This window comes from Trichoplusia ni, chromosome 4 (genome assembly GCF_003590095.1).
Source record: "Trichoplusia ni isolate ovarian cell line Hi5 chromosome 4, tn1, whole genome shotgun sequence".
NCBI classification, from domain to species: Eukaryota; Metazoa; Arthropoda; class Insecta; order Lepidoptera; family Noctuidae; genus Trichoplusia; species Trichoplusia ni.
In genome coordinates, this window is record NC_039481.1 from 1129482 (window position 1) to 1151357 (window position 21876).

At 39.7% G+C, this 21876-nt stretch overlaps 1 protein-coding gene and 1 long non-coding RNA gene across 2 annotated transcripts; one reads left to right on the plus strand and one right to left on the minus strand.

Moving 5' to 3' along the window:
• Positions 1 to 9: 9 nt before the first annotated feature.
• Positions 10 to 21034, minus strand: LOC113492460 (DNA damage-binding protein 1). The gene is made up of 23 exons (XM_026869909.1): positions 20849 to 21034; positions 18388 to 18536; positions 17800 to 18065; positions 17556 to 17655; positions 17368 to 17473; positions 17205 to 17287; positions 16767 to 16920; positions 15873 to 16094; positions 15387 to 15549; positions 14914 to 15022; positions 14442 to 14626; positions 13881 to 14032; positions 13438 to 13609; positions 12814 to 12957; positions 12282 to 12405; positions 9795 to 9996; positions 8835 to 8968; positions 8397 to 8522; positions 7982 to 8131; positions 7410 to 7540; positions 1218 to 1384; positions 607 to 833; positions 10 to 154 (listed from the first exon to the last, which is right to left on the minus strand). The coding sequence occupies exons 1-23, from the start codon at positions 20907 to 20909 to the stop codon at positions 71 to 73; spliced, it is 3411 nt and encodes a 1136-aa protein (XP_026725710.1). The 5' UTR covers positions 20910 to 21034; the 3' UTR covers positions 10 to 70.
• LOC113492472 lies at positions 1734 to 7327 on the plus strand. The gene is made up of 2 exons (XR_003400504.1): positions 1734 to 1905; positions 7192 to 7327. It is a non-coding gene; the product is annotated as an uncharacterized LOC113492472 (long non-coding RNA).
• Positions 21035 to 21876: the final 842 nt, after the last annotated feature.

The following is a 21876-nucleotide window of genomic DNA, read 5'->3' on the forward strand; positions in this document are numbered from 1 at the left end:
AACGTTATGTGGAAGTACATAAAGTCTTTAATCATCTGCAGTACGAACTATAACATAATCACATGGTAATCTAATGTATCCTGGTGAGGTCTTCCACGATCTTGATGAGATCATCTACCGTCGCGTCGCGCATCATCCCGCCGCCGTCGTCAATCTGAACAACAACAACATATATCATAGGGTGGGTGGTATGGTCGAACGGGATGAAAAGATCTTTGTGTTGCGGAGGGTTTCACAAACATTCAAGTCGCATGCACAAAGATGCACAGGCTCAGGAGAAGAATGATTGGATCACATAAATGCATGCGCTACGCGGAGGTCGAACCCGCCACACGTCATGCTCAGTTTTAGCGTGGTGACCTTGACCACTCGGCTATCCGTAAAATCCGCATACCTTTGAACTCTCTTCATGTATTTTATAAAGTTTTTAATTGAGAAAATTATTTAGTTTCATAAGTGCTGAATTTTAGTTTAACATACTTTGTATGATTTTTATAAGTTTTGTATCAATATTTGAAATTACTGCCACAAAACATAGTTCAAGCATTGTCACATTAGAGCTTGTTTTCCACTGGAACAGGTGATGTACTTTACAAGTTCTCGTACCTGTAACCCCTGCACCGTTTCCTGCTGCATGTCCCTGCTGAGGTCTAGGAAGCTCTCGATCAGGTCTCCGTCGATGAAGCCCTCAGCCGGCTCCGTCTTGATGTCCGTGTTGAACGACCGCCAGAACGAGTGCGGGATCTTGCCCACTGACTTGATTGTGTGTGTTAATCTCTCTTCCAGTTGGTGTAGGAAGTCGTATAGCTCTTGTGATAGTTGAACCACTAGGCCTGTAGGTAGATACCATAAATGGTGAATACAATGGAAATAAGAATTAGAAATGGGATTCCAACCCTGTGGGATTCTTTGGGTAAGAGAGGAATGTGTGTTTAAGCTTAACCCGTTTTTACAATTTAATATTATTCATTCTTATCATACATTTTTATTGACATACTTTAAACGAGTTATTTTGTCAAATTAGAGTGGTAGAGTGCCGGCATCATAAGTTCCTTCGCCAGTAATTGAAGTTGGATATCCTCACCTACACAATGAGACATTATTATGCTATAGTTTTTTACTGTTAAAAGTCAGACGGCAAATTAATTAGGTGACACTAATTTTAAGACTCCGGCGACAACCGATCCCCTCCTGCTTAATATGGTGTGAGCGCTTACAGATGGACCCTGTGACGGTGGCGAGCAGGACGGGGTTGGCGACAGGCGCGGCGGTGTCGGCGTGTTGCCCCACCAGCGAGCCCGCGCGCATGACGTTGACCATGTCGCCCACGTGGAACTGCCCCATGTACGACATCTGCTGCCGCTCCTCGTCTGTAGTCGCCGCGCTACACATACACAACTAAATCACTATTTGCCCGAGATATTTTTTCAGATTTAGGTATTACGAGAGGAGGAACGTGATGCTCTCTTTTAACTACGATAGCCAGTCTCAAGCTGCGTCCTTCATACAAGCATGAATCATGTCAACAGGTGAAATTTTTGCTGTCGTTGCAAGATGCCGCTCATGTATGTGTTGCATTTGAGCTCTATAGTTTAAATATAGAGAATACTCTAGTTCATTAAGAAAATTTGTAGTAAGGTGTTTTTAGTCACGCTTTTTTTTTTTTCGGGTTTTACCTTAACATATACTTCAAAATAATGACATTAAGTTCTAATAAAAAAAATAACCATAAATAATGAGTAGTAAATGAGACTTCCGGTTTGTGTTTGTTGATTAACACATGTGGAGTTTCTTCTCATAAGCTTTTGGGCAGTAGAAGTTCGTTTTTCCGATTGTTTTTTGGTTGCATTTTATTTATCTGTGTGTGTCCTTTGTGTTTTGTGTTTGTGAGCGTCAAATTTTCCGGTAAGTACACAGTGCTACCTTGTTTTATGCGGCAGCCGCCGCGCGATCATGGACGCTGACGACCGGCCTCCGGGCCGTCCGCCAGACCCCAATGATCCCCCAGTGCATGGATCCAACCCCCAAACCGACCCCAATCCGCAATCAAAAGATTTATTTGAATACACTCCGGTGGTAACAGCTCCTTTGGCGTCTTTCGAAGCTATGGAGACTCAAACTTCCCTACCGAAGCGCAAACGACCAATTGAGGACAAGGAAAAGGACGTGTGTAACGATGACACAATAACACCTTCATCAAAACGGGACAGAATTTCCGCTCCGTCCTTAATAGCTAGGTCCAAATACACTGACACTGACGTTGCCCCGTTTATTGTATTTGTTTCGTACGCAGACGTGGACCCTAAGGCGGGTTCGACCATGCATCCAGTGAGATTTGGTCAGTTACTGTTGAGGAATAAGGTCAAAAACATCACAGAGGATGGAATTAAAAAGATTGGTAGAAACCGTATCTCGGTAGAGTTTAAAGCCCCCAGGGACGCCAATGTTTTCATGGAAAGCTCTTTCTTAAAAGAAAAAGGCTACTCAACATTAATCCCTACCTTTAATATCACGCGTATGGGTGTTGTAAAGGGTGTCCCAGCAGACTGGTCTGACTTGGAATGCTCCGATAATTTAAGATCCCCTTCAGGCTGTGGTCAGATTTTAAAAATTAGGCGATTGAATAGAAAAGTTACAAATGATGGTAAATCGGAATGGCTGCCCACTTCTTCAGTGGTCTTAACGTTTGACGGTAGGGTTCTTCCTGAACGTGTTTTTTGCTGTCATAACTCCCTTCTGGTAGAGCTATACAATTATCCCACCATTCAATGCTTTGGATGTTGTAGGTTTGGGCACACCAAGACCCAATGTAGGTCTAAGCCACGGTGCTTCCGCTGTGGTGGAGATCACTTTGGGGAGGGGTGTACGTCAGAGGAGCCAATTTGCTTATTTTGCGAAGGGCCCCATCTGGCCACCAGCCGGCAGTGTCCAGAGTACCATAGGCAGAGGAACATTAAAACCTGCATGTCTGAAAAGAATCTGTCCTACTCTGAGGCAGCAAAGTTATTCCCCCCAGTCCGTAAGTCCTTTGCTGATGTTGTGGCATCAGCGCCCTCTGCTCCACACACCCTCATCCCATCCCAAGTAGCTCGTCCTTCCCACTCTCGCCAACCTACCTCCACATCATACAGGAAGACTGTATTCCTTCCGCCAAAATCCCATGCCCCTCTTTCCCCAGGTTACGATCGACAGGCTCATCAAAACATCCTGAACAGTTTTACCATTCCCCAACCCGCGAACGGATGTGGGCTCCCTACCAACCCTACATCTACCGAAAATGTTTCGGCTATTGAGCAGATAGTGATGTTGCTCACAACTATTCTTTCTTCCTATCCCTTACCAGACCACGTTGCCAAAAACATTGTTAACCTACTATCCCCCCGTCACATTCCATCTCCTCCAGTGGAACGCCAGGAGTGTCCTCCCGAAAAAACATGAGGTTACTCACCTAATCAACTTGCACCAACCAGCAATCTTTGCAATTGCAGAGACGTGGCTAACCCCACGCCTCCATTTTAATATCCCCAGGTATAGCGTGCTCCGGGATGACCGTCCTGACGGTTATGGCGGAGCCGCTATACTTGTAAATAATTCCCTCTCCTTCTCCCCTCTTCCACTTCCCCCCCATGGCGATGAAGTTAGTGTTGTAGGTGTAAACCTACTCGGCATTAATTTTATTTCTATATATATCCCCTCCCCAAATCCCGTATGCTTCCAATATATAAAAAATATCTGTGCTGTCCAAACCCCAACCATAATTCTGGGTGATTTTAACTGTCACCACCTCCTATGGGGATCCGACTACTGTGATGGCCCGGGGTTGGACCTTGTTGATTTAATCGACGAGGTCGGGCTCTGTGTCGTCAACGGCGGTTTGGAAACCCGTCTCCCCAGACCCGGCCAAAGTAGAAGTTGTGTGGACCTCACTGTCTGCTCGACCAGTCTGACGGGCCAATTGGATTGGCAACGCCTTAACCACACCCATGGTAGTGATCACTATCCCATCCGCACCACCCTTATTAATAGATCACTACCCAGTAGAGACAATCCTCCCCTCCTAAAATACAAGCTTCCGGGCGCCAACTGGGACTTGTATTCCCAATACCTTGATTCCCTAGTCCTCTCTATGCCGGAAGTTTCTCCAGACAATCTCGATACCTGCATAGAGCGATTTTCTGGTGCTGTCTCGTTGGCCGCTGAACATAGTATCCCGCTTAAGAACTCGGCTTCCGGGAAGCTTTCATCCCCGCCTTGGTGGGACCGCGAGTGTTCTGCCATGGTCAAAGCCCGGAGGGAAGCCGAGTCCAGATACGTCGGGTCTATGTCAGTGACCAACCTGATGGAGTATAATCGGATCCTTGCTAGATCCAGGCGTCTCTTCAAAAGGAAGAAATATGAGGGTTGGAAAAATTTCTGTGCTTCCTTGTCTCCTTCATCCCCAGCCTCAGTCATTTGGAAAAAGTTTAAGGGATACAGCCGAGGCTGTTCATCCCAAAGTCCTTCTTCAATTCCACTTGACCTTGCGAACTCCTTCCTCTGTAAACTAGCCCCTCCTTATGTTCCTCTTAATGAGGAATGTCCTTCTCCCCTTGTTTCATCCCCCTCCTCCAACGACCCCTTGGACCTGCCATTTTCTCTACGTGAGTTGGAGTCAGTGCTCAACCACGTCCATGACTCGGCCCCTGGGATTGATGGCTTCCCCTATTCCTTTTACAAGAGGTCTGGAGATCGTTGTCGCCAGTACCTCCTATCCCTAATAAACTCCTGCTTCACTCTGTCCCATATCCCAGAAAGCTGGAAAACCCAGCTTATCATCCCGATCCTGAAGCCAGGAAAAACTCCCGACAGCGTTAGTCATTACCGTCCGATTGCTCTCTCACCCGTCATTGGCAAAATCTTGGAGCACCTCATCAAAAATCGGCTAGAGTGGTTTGTGGAGAGCCGCAATCTTCTAGCCGAGTCTCAATTTGGATTCCGAAAGGCAGTCAGCACCATGGATAACATTGGCGTTCTTGTCACGGATACGCGGATCGCATTTTCCAAAAACGAGTCCGTTTTGGCGGTCTTCCTTGACATTTCAGCTGCATATGACAATGTTCTTCTTTCCGTGCTCAGTAGTAAATTACGACAGCTGAGTATCCCGGCTAAGATGCGACAATGCATTTGTAACTTGTTCTTGGAACGTTATGTCAAGCTCCACATTCCCGGTGTAGATTCAGAATCTAGAACCCTTTGGAGAGGTCTCCCTCAAGGTTCGGTCCTTAGTCCTCTTCTATACAATATTTATACTTCTGACCTCCATAGATCCCTCAATAGTGACTGCCGAATCCTGCAGTATGCGGACGACCTTTGTCTTTATCTACCGAAAGCGTCGATAGAACAGGCTTCGGTGTCCATGCAGGTATCTCTCGACTCCTTAAACCACTGGCTTATTTCTCACGGTCTCACTTTGTCTGCCTCTAAAAGCTCAGTGGTTATCTTTACTCGGAAAAGAGTTATCCCGGATGTTCACCTTGAAATTGAAGGCTCCCCTATTAACTTAGAGGATCGCGTGAAATTCCTGGGTGTCATCCTGGATTCTAAATTATCTGGTGCCTCCCATGTTGGCTATGTCGTTAACAAATGTGAGAAGAAGCTTAATTTGTTGCGTGCTCTTGCAGGCGTTTGGTGGGGCGCTCATCCGTTCACATTAAAACTCATTTACAATGCCACAATAAGGAGCCTGTTGGACTATGCTAGTTTTTGGCTGGAACCGTGCAGCAAAGTTGCACTGGCCAAGCTAGACATCGTCCAGTCCAAGGCCCTCCGCATTGTATTGGGTTGTATGAGGTCTACACCGATTAACGCGTTGCAGGTTGAGAGTGGCGACCCTCCTCTTCTCCTACGCAGGCAATACCTTGCTGACAAATTTGTTTACAAGATATTCTTTAATTCCAACCACAAGATATTGCCGCGACTGTCCATTTTGGATAATTTGTTTAGACAGTGCCCATATTGGAGGCATAAAGTCCCCCCATTAGTCTTAAACTCCTTTCGGAAAATTCGTATGGTTGGAGAGTGTGCCCCAATTCGCCAGTGTAGTAAATTACCTGTTTTTGCCTCCCCATACAACGTCATACATTTTGTCCCGAATTTCATCCCCTACATTGGTCTCAGTAAAGAAACCATCCAAGCGAACGTTTGCTTCTCCCAGTTCGCTAATAATAAGTGGCCGGAACATTTTTGGTTCTTTACAGACGCTGCAAAATTTAGCCCAGATGGAAAAACCGGTGTTGCCGTCTATATTTCAAAGTATCAAACATTTCTCCAATTCCAATGCCCTCCAGAGACGTCTGTGTTCACTGGAGAGTGTATTGGCATCCTAGAGGCATGCTCATATATCTCTTCCCACAGTAATATCACAAAGGCAGTTATTTTCTCTGACTCCAGAAGTGCCCTGGAAGCTATTACCAAAAATTCTTTAAAGGATAAACTTCGTAGTCCAGTCATCATTCAAATTAAAATTATTTTGCATCTTCTCTCCAGTAAGGATATAGAGGTGATACTTGTATGGATACCAGGCCACATGGGCATCGCAGGAAATGAGTGTGCGGATACAGCTGCTAAAGCAGCTGTCTCCAGCAGCTTAGCCGACAAGTCGCATTATCGAGTCGAAACCTATGACTTGATCCATAAGGCCAAAGTAGACCTCTTCAAAACCTGGCAGTCTTACTGGGCCGAGTCCAGTAAGACCAAGGGTGGAGCTTTCGCAGCAATACAACCCTCTATCCCCTCCAAACCTTGGTTCTATAAATTCAAAAAGGTCCCAAAGTGGGTTACGTCAGTAATATGCCGTATCCGCATTGGTCATTGCTGTACTCCAATCTTCCTTCACAAAATTCGAGTCCGTGACAACCCCCTTTGCGAGTGTGGTCTAGAGGAGGGCTCCCTAGATCACATTTTCCTCAACTGCCCCCGTAACAACGGCTTTAATATGGATCAAGTCATAAGTAATTTACAAATTCAGCACCCAGTTAATGTCCGTCATCTCCTTTCCTTTTTTCCTAATCCCCAAATTATATGTGCATTTATTAAATTTATAATAATTAACAAAATAAGGTTGTAAGTATGTTATATGTAGTGTATATGTGTGTACATAATCTATATAATAAGTATTATTATTCACTAACACCTATATTTGTGTTGTTCCAGGTAGCCAACAAAATATTGAAGGAAACGGTTTTAGTTAATGCCTTTTAGATACCCATGTGCAATCACTACACGACGCTGGCAGAAATTGTTGTAAAGAACAGCAGATTGCCATAAAACAAAAAAAAAAAAAAAAAAACCATAAATAATTTATCGAAAGGGCTAATAGTTACAAGACGAACTACAATACACCATTATTATTTAAACGAAAAAGGTCATACCTATCCTTCTGACAAACGAAGAGGTTAAAACTATTCTCGGCACCCAGGAATGTGTCGTCATCTAATATCTCAACAGCTGTCATCCAGTTGGGACTGTAGTCGCGAGCTATCTCTTCGAAACTACCCTCCATCTGTCAACCAAAACGTTTTTTATAAATAATATGTAAACAGTTCAAGAATAAAGGCTCTTGGCGATGTTAGGAATATCGTGCGATTGTAATACATAGTCCTAGTGGCAAAAGCAATGAAAGACTAATACTACGTCTGTTACAGCTTTTGACACAGTTGGGCAGCGAGATTGAGAAAGATATGAACTTGCACAAATCATTATTGCATCTATCCTTTTAGATAGGATCAAAACAATATAGGAAATAAATATATTGAGATTGAAGTACTGGATAAGGTTATGTTATTGTACCGAATTGGTGTTGGTGTTTCCCAAGGCACTGCTTTTGACTTTTACAAGCTGTATTTAAAAATGAGTAGCACATATTCCAAAGAATTTCCTATACAGACTTTTTTAATTAGCTTTTCGCTGTATAGATGAATGAAAAAAAAACTAAAGGACTCACCTGTTTATACTGCAGTAGCGACAAGGAGCGCATAAGGTCTCCGACTAGTATGAAATCCCCTTTCACTTTCAGGTACAAAGCGACTATATTGTTAAAGTGACTGCATTCTAGCCGGAGCTCTTTTTCTGACGTCCATTCGAAGAGTCGTACCTAAAATGAGATTTTTGTAACTTTTCAGGTTATTGTATAGCAATACTCGAACTAAGTATGTTTTCATCAATGGATTTTCTTAATTTTAAAAAGCAGTGGTGTTGAAAAACAATTGGCATGTGCATTCATATTCTGGAAGAATACCACTTATAACACTTAAAAATGACTTTCACGAAACTTTTAAATGGATTAAATTAAAATTACCCAAAACTGTCTTTAACATGTGGAAGTACTAATAGTTTAAAAGTATGTAAATCGAACATACCGTACTGTTGATAGTGGCGAGAAGTTTTCCATTAAATTCGACGAGCGTATAGCAACCTCCTTTGATCTCTTTCTCAGCTACTTGAGCTAATTTACCTTCTGACCAATGGAACAATAGGATCCTGCCCTGTATGACAAAGTACCAAAGTTTAATTATAATTATAAATTGAAAAAATAAATAATTCTATATTATAATTATAAAGAAAAGTAAAAAAAAGACTAGTCACAATTTTGAATTGAACGATTGGATTCTAGGAATTGTATTTAAACTTTTCGGAAACGGATTGACCGATTCTCATGCGGTCTTATGTGGATATAAGGTAGGTCTGAGAATCGGACAACAGCAATAAAATTATGAGTAGTATACTTGCTTTTTTTGCACCGTGGTAAAACAAGGTTTTGTGGGTAACTTTTAATTATTTTGCTAATAATTTCGTACCTGTTTGGGTTCCGATTCTTCTGGATTAAGTATGGCTGTTCCTACGGCATAATAATGATTTGGGTCGTCTCCCAACTTGCAGGAGACTAGAGACATTGCGAACTCATTCGTCATGAGCTGATGTGCGTGTAAAACTGTAACAAGTTAATGTTTTAATATATTAGTGTGAATGTTAATTATTATTTTTGCCAATAGAAGTCATTATTATTTGTCCTCTTTCATAACCTTAAATCTTCTTTACGTTTAGATGTCGTGTGATAAAGTTTTTCTTTCTGCATCAGTTTTCATCACTATATCCGAGTGCAAAGTAAATTTTTGATCAATGGTCATTTTTTTCTACTTGGTCACAGATCTCTTTCCAGCAGTCAGACATTTACTGGATTAGCTTTAGTTCGCTCTATATAGGGTGGAAGGGACGTCATACCGATCCCGTGGTCCAGGGGTTCTGGATATGATTCCATCATTCTTTTGATGAATCGGTTTATTCATGCGGCTTGCTCGCGACCCCGCCACTGCTTCAGCTCATGACTGAATGATGAATTGAACATTTTGACGTCACTTTCTGTTAGATTTGCGAGAGAGCGATGACCGAAGAGTACCTTTACGAATCAGCTGATCGGGAGCAGTTTTTAGTTTTATTTACATTGCCTTTTTCGTGAAAAGGGCTAAATAATGATCGTTATGAAAATATTATTGAAAAACGTAGGAAAAATTATTTTAGGTATGACACGTAAAATTAAAAAAGAAATGCGAAAAAACATGCAATTTTGAAGAAAAAACCGATGAAAAGGATCGGTATGACATCCCTCGTCGACTCTGTATAAATATCTAGTAACAAAAGGTTACCTTGCCTGTCTATTTCATTCTAATTAAGATCTCTACAAATTTCTTTGCGTGCGGCTCTTTGGTCCCTATAAGAAAAAGTTCAAGTATGGCTGTAATATATGTAATGGGACATACCTTCGAAGGTGTGATGGTCGAGCACGAGCAGGTTGTGCACCTCGAGGTCGAGCGCGTTGGGCGCGTGCTTGGGCTGCGCGAGCGGCGCGCCGCTGGAGGACGCGGCCGCCGTGCTGGCGGACGCGCGCACCGCCACCGCCGCCGCGCCGCCGCCCACGCTCCACTCCAGCTTGTCCACGCGCATCGTGATCACGCCGAACGTCTGGCGTGCAACATGCTATGTTATTAGCTTGACCACTTCGCTAAGCCGCCAATAAGCAGAATAGTTAAATAAACATGATGCAGATAGCTTCGGGTCTAAACAAACGGACCGCATTTCAACTGCAAATTTGCAGTTTGAATGCAGTTTACACGACTGCAATAGAACTGCAAACCAACCGTTACAGAAACCGTCACACGACTGCACGCCGACTGCAATTGGACCGTATGGTTGGTTTGCAGTTATGTTGCAGTCATGTAAACTGCAAATTTGCAGTTGAAATGCAGTTCGTCTGTCTAGAGCCAAAGGATACACAAGGACTATCAAACCGTTTCATTTTACGTATTATCATCGGCCTAGCCTTTTATGTTTGGGTCACCTTGCAATCTAACCGAATTCAGCCAGTGAGAATTAAGTACCAGTGTTTTACAAGGAGCGATTGCCTATCTGACCTCCTCAACCCAGTTACCTGGGCAACACGGTACCTCTTAGTTAGACTGGTTGTCAGACTGTTTAGCTTCTGACTACTCGTAACGACTATTAAAGAAGTATGTGTTTAACGTGCCTCCCGAAAAACGGAGGAACTCGTTGTAAAAAAGATGGGTCACCCATCTATGGACCGAAGGTGTAATAATAACGTCAAAAATTAGTCTAAAAAAATTAAAGAACGCAACGAGAAATATCACGACTTTAAATTTACTCTTGAAAATTGAATACAGAGTAAACATTTCTACGATGAACACACTCTTATTACTGCAATATTATGATCATTAAGTATCAATAAAACACTTGCAATATTTTTATTACGAACTGTCTTACGCGAAACTCGTAAGACAGTAAAACAGTAAACGTAACTATACAGTATGGAACCTAAGAACAAAAAGATCAAAAAAGCACACTCACACATATGTACATACCTACGAAACGGCAAAGACCGTCAAGCATAATTTTTATTATAATACCTGCTGACCCAGCAAACGTTGTTTTGCCTAGTAAATTATTTCTAGTTTAGTAGTTTCTAGGATGTATTTTTTAATGCTACATTATAAAAAAAAAAAAAAAATTCGTCAAAAAATAAAAAAAAATAATTTTAGTGTGGGCAACCCTTGTCACTTAGGGGTATGAAAAATAGATGTTGTTCTATTCTCAGTCCTACCCAACATGTATACCAAATTTCATAAGAATCGCTCGAACCGTTTCGGAGGAGTACGGTAGCTAATATCGTGACACGGGATTTTTATATATTGGAAGAGATTTTTTTTGTTAAACGAAAACGGTAGTGTTGCTGAGAATTATTGAAATCAAATTGAATGCATATAATTAATTTCATTTATGTACGATAGTAGATGCAATGGAATACGCGCGTTGTTTTATTGGGAACTGTTTCGTGGTTTCCGAAGATGTTAAGCCAGGGCGGCTAAAGCAATTTAAAACTTTCTCGTCATGGGTGTCGTTTCCACAGACTTCGAGGGTGATAAAACTGATAATTATGTAAATCCAAGATGGTGGTTACAACAAATTATCAACCTTTTCATCATGGGTTTTGTTTCCATAGGTTTCGAGGATGCTAAAACTGATAGTTATGTCAAAATATAAATCCAAAATGGCTGCTACAAAAACTTCACAACTTTCTCGTCATGAGTGTAGTTTTCATGAGTTTTGAGGGTGCTAAAACCGATAATTGTGACAAAACGTAAATCCAAGATGGCGGTAACAACAAATTATCAACATTCTCGTCATGAGTGTCTTTTCACGGGTGTCAAGAGAGTTACAAGCCGGTAGTGCTATCAAAATGCTAATCAAGGATGGCAGCTCACTTTAACTTTTAAAATGACACGTAACAATGTTGAATTAATACTTCACCTCCTCTCCCGTCTACCCGACCACGCCCCTTATCTAATTTGTATTCTGTGACTTGCTGCTACGGAAGCCTACATAGGCGAGTCCGACTCGCAATTGGCCGCTTTTATTGTTCATGTAAAGGTTTTATTTCTTCGTCAAACATATGTATAATATGAATTCGCCGCCGCCGCCACAACTTGTAAAAGATTTGTCTACACAAAAAGTTAAATATTTATAACTTGCTGGGAGTCAATACTAAAATCTTCCCAGTACCACATTTTTTACATTTCACAAAAATAACAAGTCATGAACATTAAAAGTGACAGCCTTAGCACCTACCATAGCCTATAGGTGTTTACTTTGCCAACCTGTCTTAGTTTCCATACTGTTCTATACTTATACTGTGACACTACTGCTAACTTATAATAATGAATATGAGTACATACCTGTGAAGCCTCTTGATAGGCGATCCTCCTGGGCGTCTCTCCGAGAGGCACGGTGCGGATGTGCAGCTTCTGGATCTCGTCGATAGTGCCTATTGTTACCGTACTGTCTGTTGCTAACGCCAAACTAAATAGAATATAGTGGGTTGTAAGAGGAGTAATTCATTTAAAGTATTATTTTTTTATTGGTAAATAGTCTTTGTTTTATCTTGAATACATTCAGAGCACGAAATTATTCAAGAACGAAGAAGCGCTCTCAAATATTTTGTACTAGCAGTGCAGCAAATTAAAAGAGTTAAGTAATAAAAATAATAGTTCTAGTAATAGTAGAGTAAATGCAAAAAAAAAAACAATCGTTATCATTTTGTCTTGCAAAGAGACATTTACGACCTGATGTTATTTTTATAATTACCCCTTTCAATTTACGGGATAACTTCATGGAAAGTAACCCGTTCCTTTATAAAGGCGTACACAAAAGGCAGGCCTTGTAGAAAACTTCAAATCGAAAACTTCATCATCTTATTATTACACTAACCTGTCAGGATACGCCTGTGCGTTAAGCGAACACATGTGTGTGACCTCCTTGAGGTTAACGTTTGAGAACACGAGCTTGTGGTTCGACGAGAAGATCACTGTCGGCCGGTCTGAGCACGCGAATATATTCGTTGTTGATAGGGATCTGTGGAACAAAGGGTAAGTTAAAGATTGGTACATCTTTTGGTATTGAACTGGTAGTCATTGGATGTGCAATCGAAAGGTATTCTTGATAATGAATTTACGCATTTTGAGGAGCAGAATAGTGTAATAGTAATATGTAACGGATTTCTTGAATAAGTGAATGTTAATAAGTCATCATCATCATCATCATCATAATCAGCCCATATTCGTCTACTGGACATAGGCCTCTCCAAATGCATACTATCGAGATCTATCTTCGGCTACGTATCCCCCAAATGTTACTGAGTAATTTTGCATAATTATTAAAAAGATCTGCTTCAGCAATATACACATACTTTAACAGAGGAATGTGTTATAATGACATAATGTTATATTTTTTAATCATTTGAGTAAACTCTTTAATATGGAAAATAAAATGCATATGTGTCTAGGCAAAGGTATAAACAGATACAAGTTTAAACAAATACAAATATACTCTTACCTGAAGCTTCTCAACACAGTGGGCTGTGTCCCCAAGGTAACCTTCTTCTTGTTAGTAAGCACGCCGGTCTCTTGGTCTACCGTGAAGTAGAACATGGACCCGTCTCCTAACGCGCACAGTAAGTAACACACGCCCTCCAACACGCAGATAAGTAACGACCGAGGTATTATTTCTGAAACAAGAGATATTATGGAATATGTTCTGATATAGAAATATGTTGAGTAGTTTTGAATTATTTTGATCTACCTTGTTCAAAGTTTGGTAAAAGTCAAAATGATAAAGGTAATTATTGTTTCGGATTTACCTTAATACAAATTTTGAGTTATGATGACGAAATTGTTGAAATCCAATAGTCAAATACAATTTTTCGGATTTACTTCAATATTCTTAACTTTTCGTGTATGAATGATTTCGAATGTTAGTTGTATTAAGATTTTACATACCTCCAGACAGTTTTTCAGTGTGCAGTGGTCTTAGATCAGGCAATTTGAGTACTCTCACAGAGATGTCAGTCCAGAGACCGACTCCGAGTAAAGCCTCATCTTCACCGGGGCCCAGATCGAGACAGGCTACTTCCTCTTCCATACACACTTCACTGAAAATAGTCATATATTTTATTCATCTTATACTGCAATTGTTTAATACTAAATAAATTCAGAGACTTATGTTTTGCGCAGTTGAAGTTAAAGTAAAAGTTGCTGAAATAATTCTCTTTGTCTCGACTCCAGCATTTTTAAGAAAAGACATGTATAGGTGATGATAGATATCCTACTTGTAGTTTTTTTTTTAAGTGATTAAAAGTCTTTGAAATTGAAACATAAAGTAACCAGAATTTAGAGATATGAAATGGGAGATTTGTGGAAGAATGGGTCTAATTGTAATTACTGACATGTGACACTATTTTTAGCGTTTAAACTTAGGATCCAGGTTCTAATAGTGACCGAGAAAATGACATTGAAGCAAATATGAGGGAATAATGTAATAGTAATGTATGTAATCCTCACGCCTTGAGCTCGAGCTGCTGGTCGCCAACGTGCACGAGGAACAGGCGCGGGCCGGCGGCCGCCACGACGCGCGCCGCGCCGCACGCCACCACGGACAGCGCGCGCGACCCCGCCACGCGCCACTCCGCCGCCAGCCGCCAGCCGCCCGCCGCGCGCGCGATCAGGCGGATGCCCTCGTCCGTCACCTGCGCGACACGGGTGTAGTGTATAATACAAACACTCAATTAAAGTGCATAAAGACGCTCGCAAACGCTCTTCCTTCGAGGAGATTGAACACGCAACAACGCAACTAGCTGGAAGCCAATGTCTAACAGAGAACCACTTGGCCGAGCTGATTGATAAACACAAAAAAATGCATTGATCTATTCAATTGATTGATCTTTTTATAGTTTTTAATTGTTATTTTTAAATACGTATTTATCGTTCTTAAAAGTAAATTTCAATAATTTATTTAATCTAAAGAAAAACATACCTGAATTAGTTGATCATGACAGACATTCCCCGTGTAGAAAGTCTGTCTATCGGAGACGAAACCTTTGATCTCCGTCTCCTCGACTTCTTCACCATTTAATGTTAATACCCTGTTGACAAAAATATCATCATTTCAATGAAGAACAACTTTTACCACGGTTTTTAAGCCATTTAGCACTTGTGTTTAGATAAATCCGTAAGAAATATACATACCACAAATAACTTTTGGATTAAATAAAAAAAATCAAGGAATTCATTGATAACAAACTAATTTCCAGTCCCGACTTTGTATCTCATAAATGTGCTAACCTTCTTTATTTTTGGCTTTTTATTTGGCTACAATAAAACACACATTAGTAAAATAACAGGTAATTATTGTGATAAGAAAATAAGAGAATTATATTATGCATACATAAAGAGTGTTGCAATATTGTCTATATTGTAGTGTGTCTTATTTTATGGTGTAACAGTTACCTAGTTTGTCCGACGAAGGCCAGTACGAGCGTGTCATGGTAGGCGTGGTTGGGCGCCAGCGTGAGCGCCCACATGCCCTTGATGCCGGGCAGGTCGATGGACGCCTGCTCCTGGATGCCGATGCCGTTGCGGATTATGCGCAGGGAACCCATTTTGAAGGCACCTGGTTAAAGGTAATAGAAGTTGGGAAATGGAAGAAGTTGTCAAGTCCTTTTTTATAAGTAGTGTGATTCCTAATTCGACTTATTTGTTCTTAATGTGGATTAATAATAGGTACAAGAACAAAGAGAAACTATAGTCTAACTGCATTAAAAATAACTTTCACCAGAAAAGTGACTATTAATTGTATAGAATCTGTCTCATTAAAAGTATTACAAATCATCAATACCATTGACCTGACAAAAACCCGCATGAATTACAATCCAAACACATCAGAAAGCCAACTTTCTGGAAAAAGTTCACCAAATCTCCCAAAATCCCACTTACCAGAGCACGTAATCAGCTGATTCTGTCCCTGCCTCTCGAGATCCACGACGCACATGTCGACGATGGGCGCGAGACTGGTGAAGCTCTCCATGGGCTGCACGTACTGGCTGGCCTCGTCCCGCGACGCCGACAGCCGCACCAGGGCCGAGTCGCCGAGCCGCGACCCGATGAACACCACGCCGTTGTCCAGGTACGTCATGCATTCCGGTATTGGGATGTCACCTGCAGGATGGAATAGTTTCTTTTTTACAAAAACGACTCCCGCACGAATGGTTTAATCCTTGTCGCAATTTAATCATTGTGTTCTTGCAGGGATTTCACACGCATTCAACATTTAGAAAGAAAAACACACGAATACTTGCCCTAATCTAGGCTTGAACCCCCGAAACTAATGCTGGCGTAACTAATACTAGATGTGTCAGGAAAGGACAGGCTGGAGTAAAGTGGTAAAGGTAGTGAGAACTTGATCAAGAAGAGAGTGACTATTACAAAAGGAGATTGGTCAATTATTGCTGTACCGGGATGAACATGACCCGCCACATCTCTGATTTAGATGCTCATCTTGTGATTAAATGATGTAACGGTTTACTCACGCGTATTTATCGGGGTAGCCCGCATGAGCTCTCTGCATGAGCAGACGCGGCGATCGCGCCGTGTCTGCTCATGATTAAGGACTCCGGTTGGGTCCGAAACTAGTCGGGCTACCCCGATAAATACGCGTGAGTAAACCGTTACATCATTTAATAATGAATCAGTCTCACGATACTCATCTTGTGAATTTTTAGAATCTTTAAACATGTATGCACATCATAGGTACATTTTAAAGTTTATTTTCAAGTGTAAAATGGCTATTATCGAACAAATAGATGGAACTTCTTTAACATCGTTACATACCTAACAATTCAACCTTGAGATCCTTCACCGCCTGTGTGCCATCCATCTTCTCTTGCAGCTCGAGTAGCAACATAAACAGTCGTCCCGCGATGTCTCCCAGTAAGTACCGCAGCCCGCGCCCGTCCACCCGGCAGTAGCAGTTTATTGGAGTTAACTGGAGAAGAAGTAGGTTGTGTACTAATGGAGAAGTAGAAACAAGACTTTTCGAAGACCCTATGGTGCGTATAGGGCAGAAGTAAATTTAATCACCATATTGTTAGAATGCACACAACGGTTGAACTTGCGTTCCAAAGAAAAAATTGGTGGTTGGATGGATCAAACCCACCACACCATGCACTGTGGTAATGGAGAGCTATAGTTATAGCCATATAACAGCACTTGGATATGAGTGAGATAGGGAATAAATAATTGCTTCATCATCTTTCTTGTCAGTATTACCTTAATTTGTGGTGGGGCAACAGCAACATAACTTTGCCCATCGTGGTATACTATTGACTCTTGTCCAATGACTATGGCGCCACCTGCCGTACATAAAACATTGTGTTTTAATGACATCACAGTTTGGCTAAGTAATGGAGATGGTTAATTTCTTTTTACTTACCAAGTGGGCTAGGAACAGGAATTAATATGGAAGCTTCAGTTTCAACATTATCTTGCTTCCAAGGTATCTTCATGAATTCTTTCTCTCTTAAATTTATCTCATGAGTCTACAAAATAAGACAACAATTCAATAATGAACTAAAATGTGGTTTAAGAAAAAAAAATATATTTGTTGTACATACGGCTTACCTTAATATGTCGGCCATTGAGATCTTGATGTATTAAAATAATTGTAGGATTTGAACAACCATGTAAGAATTCTACGTCATAAACATTTAGTTCGTCGAGTCTAAAAAATACATTAAAAATATAGTACTTATATGGAGCAGTATGAGATTCATCATAGCAACAACTAAGGAGACGGAAATAATACTTAAGTTTATAAAAAGCGACTTTAACACGCAAGTCATAAATACAGTTTTTGAACACTTACCTTAAACTAGCAGCTTTTAGCTCTGTGGAGTCCTTATCAAGTGGTATAATTTTAAAGAGACCGTCATACAGTCTTAAACCAATTACTCGAGCCTGTGGGTCGATGACGGCCAGGATGCCGTTCTCTGAAGGTTTCCCAATCCTGTCTGAGACGTTGCCGTGGGCTCTGGTGACCACTTCCAGCTCGCCGTTGGATCCAGTCCGCCACTCCAATATCATGGCGTTGTAGCGAGCAGTTAGGATGAACACTAAGTCCTTGTTTTCGTACTGAAATAACCTTCATGTTTTAGAAAAGATTATTTATATTCGGTGTTGGCGTTTTTTTATATAATATGTTTGGTAAATAAATAGAACATATTGGAAAAATTAAAAACCTTTCTTTCTTAAATTTACATAATCATCTTGTAGCATTTCACCAGTGTGACGACATGAGCCCTTATCTTTCATTGTTCAGTACTGTAAGTAGCTTCTACTTTTAGAAGTTTTTAAATATCTGATGGAATTTAAAGAACTTTATATCCCTATTTACCGCTCCATTGACTTACTATTCCTTGAACACTCAAAGACTCATACTCAGATAGTTACTCACTGGTGGCCTGAACATCTTCATTTTAGCGACGCGCCCGTAGAGTCCAACCTCCTTCATCGGCCGCAGACCCTCGGGCGTCACGAGGTACATCTCCAGACGGGAAACCTTCGCCACCAGGAGGTTTAAGTCCGTCGGCGAAGTGAAGTTGCCTAAAATGTACATATACATGATTTATATACATAATTGATGGGCGGAAGATGCAAGGAGAAGAAAGGGCCTATGGATGTATAGGACCAGTCAAATAAAATAGGTAAGGAGGTTAAACACCATACAAAAATCTATAAGGAGGTCCAAAGCTAGTATGATATAAGAGAGATGAGAGGGGTATGCACTGATATCAGCAGAGTTCCTAAATTAAATTTGAATAAACTATGAAGGTTTCAAGACTATGCTACATGATTATTTATTTATACTTAGTCATAGCTATTCGGGAAAATTTCATAGTTGGAGACAAGAATTGCTTTTATAAAGCTTGTGTGATAGATAGAAGGCAGGATAATGATAACTAAAGAGTAATAAATATATATGTATATTTATTGACCAATGACACAAACTCTTGCTAGCTGAACAGTTTGATACAATTAAAAAGAAAGTATGTGTTTACATTGTTTTAACATTTCCAAAATTTATTTATACTTCTACCATTTTTGTAAAGATATAATTATCTTGTTTTCCAGGTCCTAAGGTCTAGAATACAAAATCAATATCTAATCCTTACTTAATATTATAAATGTGAAAGTAACTCTGTCTGTCTGTCTGTTACGCTTTCATGTCTAAACCACTGAACTGATTTTAATTAAATTTGGTACAGAGATAGAGTTGACCTTGAGAAAGAACATAGTTTTTATCCTGGACTTTTGAAGAGTTCTCTTGGAAACACGATATAACCGACCTCGACGCGGGCGAAGCCGCGGGCGAAAAGCTAGTCTAAATATATCTTGAGCACAAGCATGGCCTCAAAGGTGAAGTTTTTGTATGAGGACAATATTGTTTTACTTAAAGCTGAAACACAATACCACAATTCCAAAGGTCATTGGAAAGTGCAATGCAATATTCATGATTGTTAATCAAATAACTTGTATCTATGTTTCATCAATAATCTATTTTTTTATTATGACTAAGTTATTCTCAGAAGACTTCAATCCATGTTAATTTTCAGAAGATATATAGGAATCATATTAAAAAATACTTCCACTATAATGAATGAATATTAACTAAGTTTTGATTGATACATTAACTTAAGTCAGGCAGCCCTAGACAATTAACATAATTGTGCAATATTATTGCCCATATACTTATAATATTGAAATTAGAACAGATTTCTTCATTATTGTGCAATCATTTACAACACAATATTTATATAATGTTATTAAACTATATGTTTATTGCAATTTATTGTATTAAGTAACCTTATTATGGTCTATTATAATTTGAACAACTATAATAAATAAATCTAACATTGCAGAAATAGACTATGAGTCAGTTTTGCTTAATCTCTGTATATTACTGAGTATTTAATTTATAATATAAAACAAAGATAGTAAATGTAGGCATAGTCTGACACTGTTCTTAAAATATTAGTTGTGAATTATTTTAAATTGCCTTTTGGTAAATGTTATAATATTGTTATTATTGCCACAGAATCTCAGCTCCTAAACAGAGGCTTTGATAGCTGAAAAACTGAATTGGTTTTGATCATATTTGGCATGGAGCTAGTTTAATGTTCAAGAAAGGATATAAGATATGACTTCCACAGCTGTTATTGCGATTACTATAGTGGCAGAGCCAAAGGCTATTATATATAATAGAATTAGAATTGTTCGCAATTGCTTATTAAAGAAGATTGCTTGTTTTTTTAATCTAAGTATTTTGAATTTTGATAGAAATACGATTGTTTTAATATTGACTATTAGTAATAAAAGAGCCACCACAAGGTTTTATCATATGTTCCCTACATGATACTACAATTAATCTATTTCTAAAATAAGGTTGAAGGTTTGCTGTGCCATGACACATATGGTGTGGGATCTTAATCAATATTTTCGAAAAATTATGAAGGTTGTTATTGTTTCATATTCGACAAAATGAACAGCTTGATTCATCCTTTATGCGGATATCTGTATTTCAATACAGGTTTCCCAACACGCGCAATACAGGATTGATGATGAATACAAATAAATAGGTCGATTTCTAATGGGATTTTTTGAAATAAATAAATTGTTATCAAAAATATGCGCATGCATGGGATCCGTCGGACAACTGCAATCTAATTCGAATTGTATCCAAAAAATAATAAATTCTTTTAAATTGGCATTTTAAATATATTCGTAAAAGGAAAATCATAATTTCTGTAGCTGTAAATATCGGAAAAAAATCAATAAATGGCTAAAAATAGCGCGAGATTTATTGTACATTATTTAACCTCAATGTGACAATAACATAGTGAAAATGGACGATTTACCAGTAACACATGATATAACGGCAGTCGGTTTCTGTGCAGTAACCACGTAGTGGTAAGCCATGATGATATTTCACGAATCACACATCAATTTTTCACAACAAATCTTTTAATTGAAACTTTTATTTAGGTTTTTAGCAAACAATTCGCCGATACGGTCGTTTGCCACTAGGGATGTGAATGATTAGAAAATAGAGTTGGGAAAGAAATATCGACTAAATGTAGTAAGTAGTAACATTGATCTTCAGATTCATTCGGAATATGATTACTTTAGATTTTCAAAAAAATGGAATGTATGCTTTGAACACTGTAAGAAAAACATATTCTTCTATAATAAAACGATACACTATAGTATAGAGTGTTGCTGCTTTATTTCTGGTCTGGTCTCAACTACGCAGTCAGTTTTTTTGTGCTTTACCGAAAACCATGTGTTCTTCTTAGAACAGTAGGCATTTTTTGGCGTAATCTTTCGACTGCAAATGTTTTCTACTAATAATTTACATGGCAAAAGAACGCTTATTGGGTTAGCTAGTTTTACATACAAGATAAAATTACCTACTATTACCATGCAGTAATTTTTCTTGGAAATCGGATTTCCATATCCGACCATTGCCACCACCAAATGTATGATAAACGAAGCTAAGATGTCTCTTGATTAAGTCATCAAAATTCTATTTCAGTAGCTATTCTCACTCACGCTAGTCGCTAGTTCATTTAATTCCCCACTCGAGTATATTAGCAACCATTCGGTTGTTCTACCCCACAACTTTAAAGGCTCACCGGATTTTTATCAAACATGCTTCACCTTTAATAAAAAACTAACTCTTAATCCGCTCCGAAGCTGTGATGCCTAAGACACACAGACACGTCAAACCCTTATAATATCCCAATTTTGCGTCGAGATTTAAAAATGTTTCCACTTGTTCAACTGCTTTAAGAGTTCCCAAGCTATTCCTACCACTACTTTATTGGTTATTATTTTACATGAATTCAACTTTAGTAATTCACGTTTCGTATAGGTGCCTGAAGCA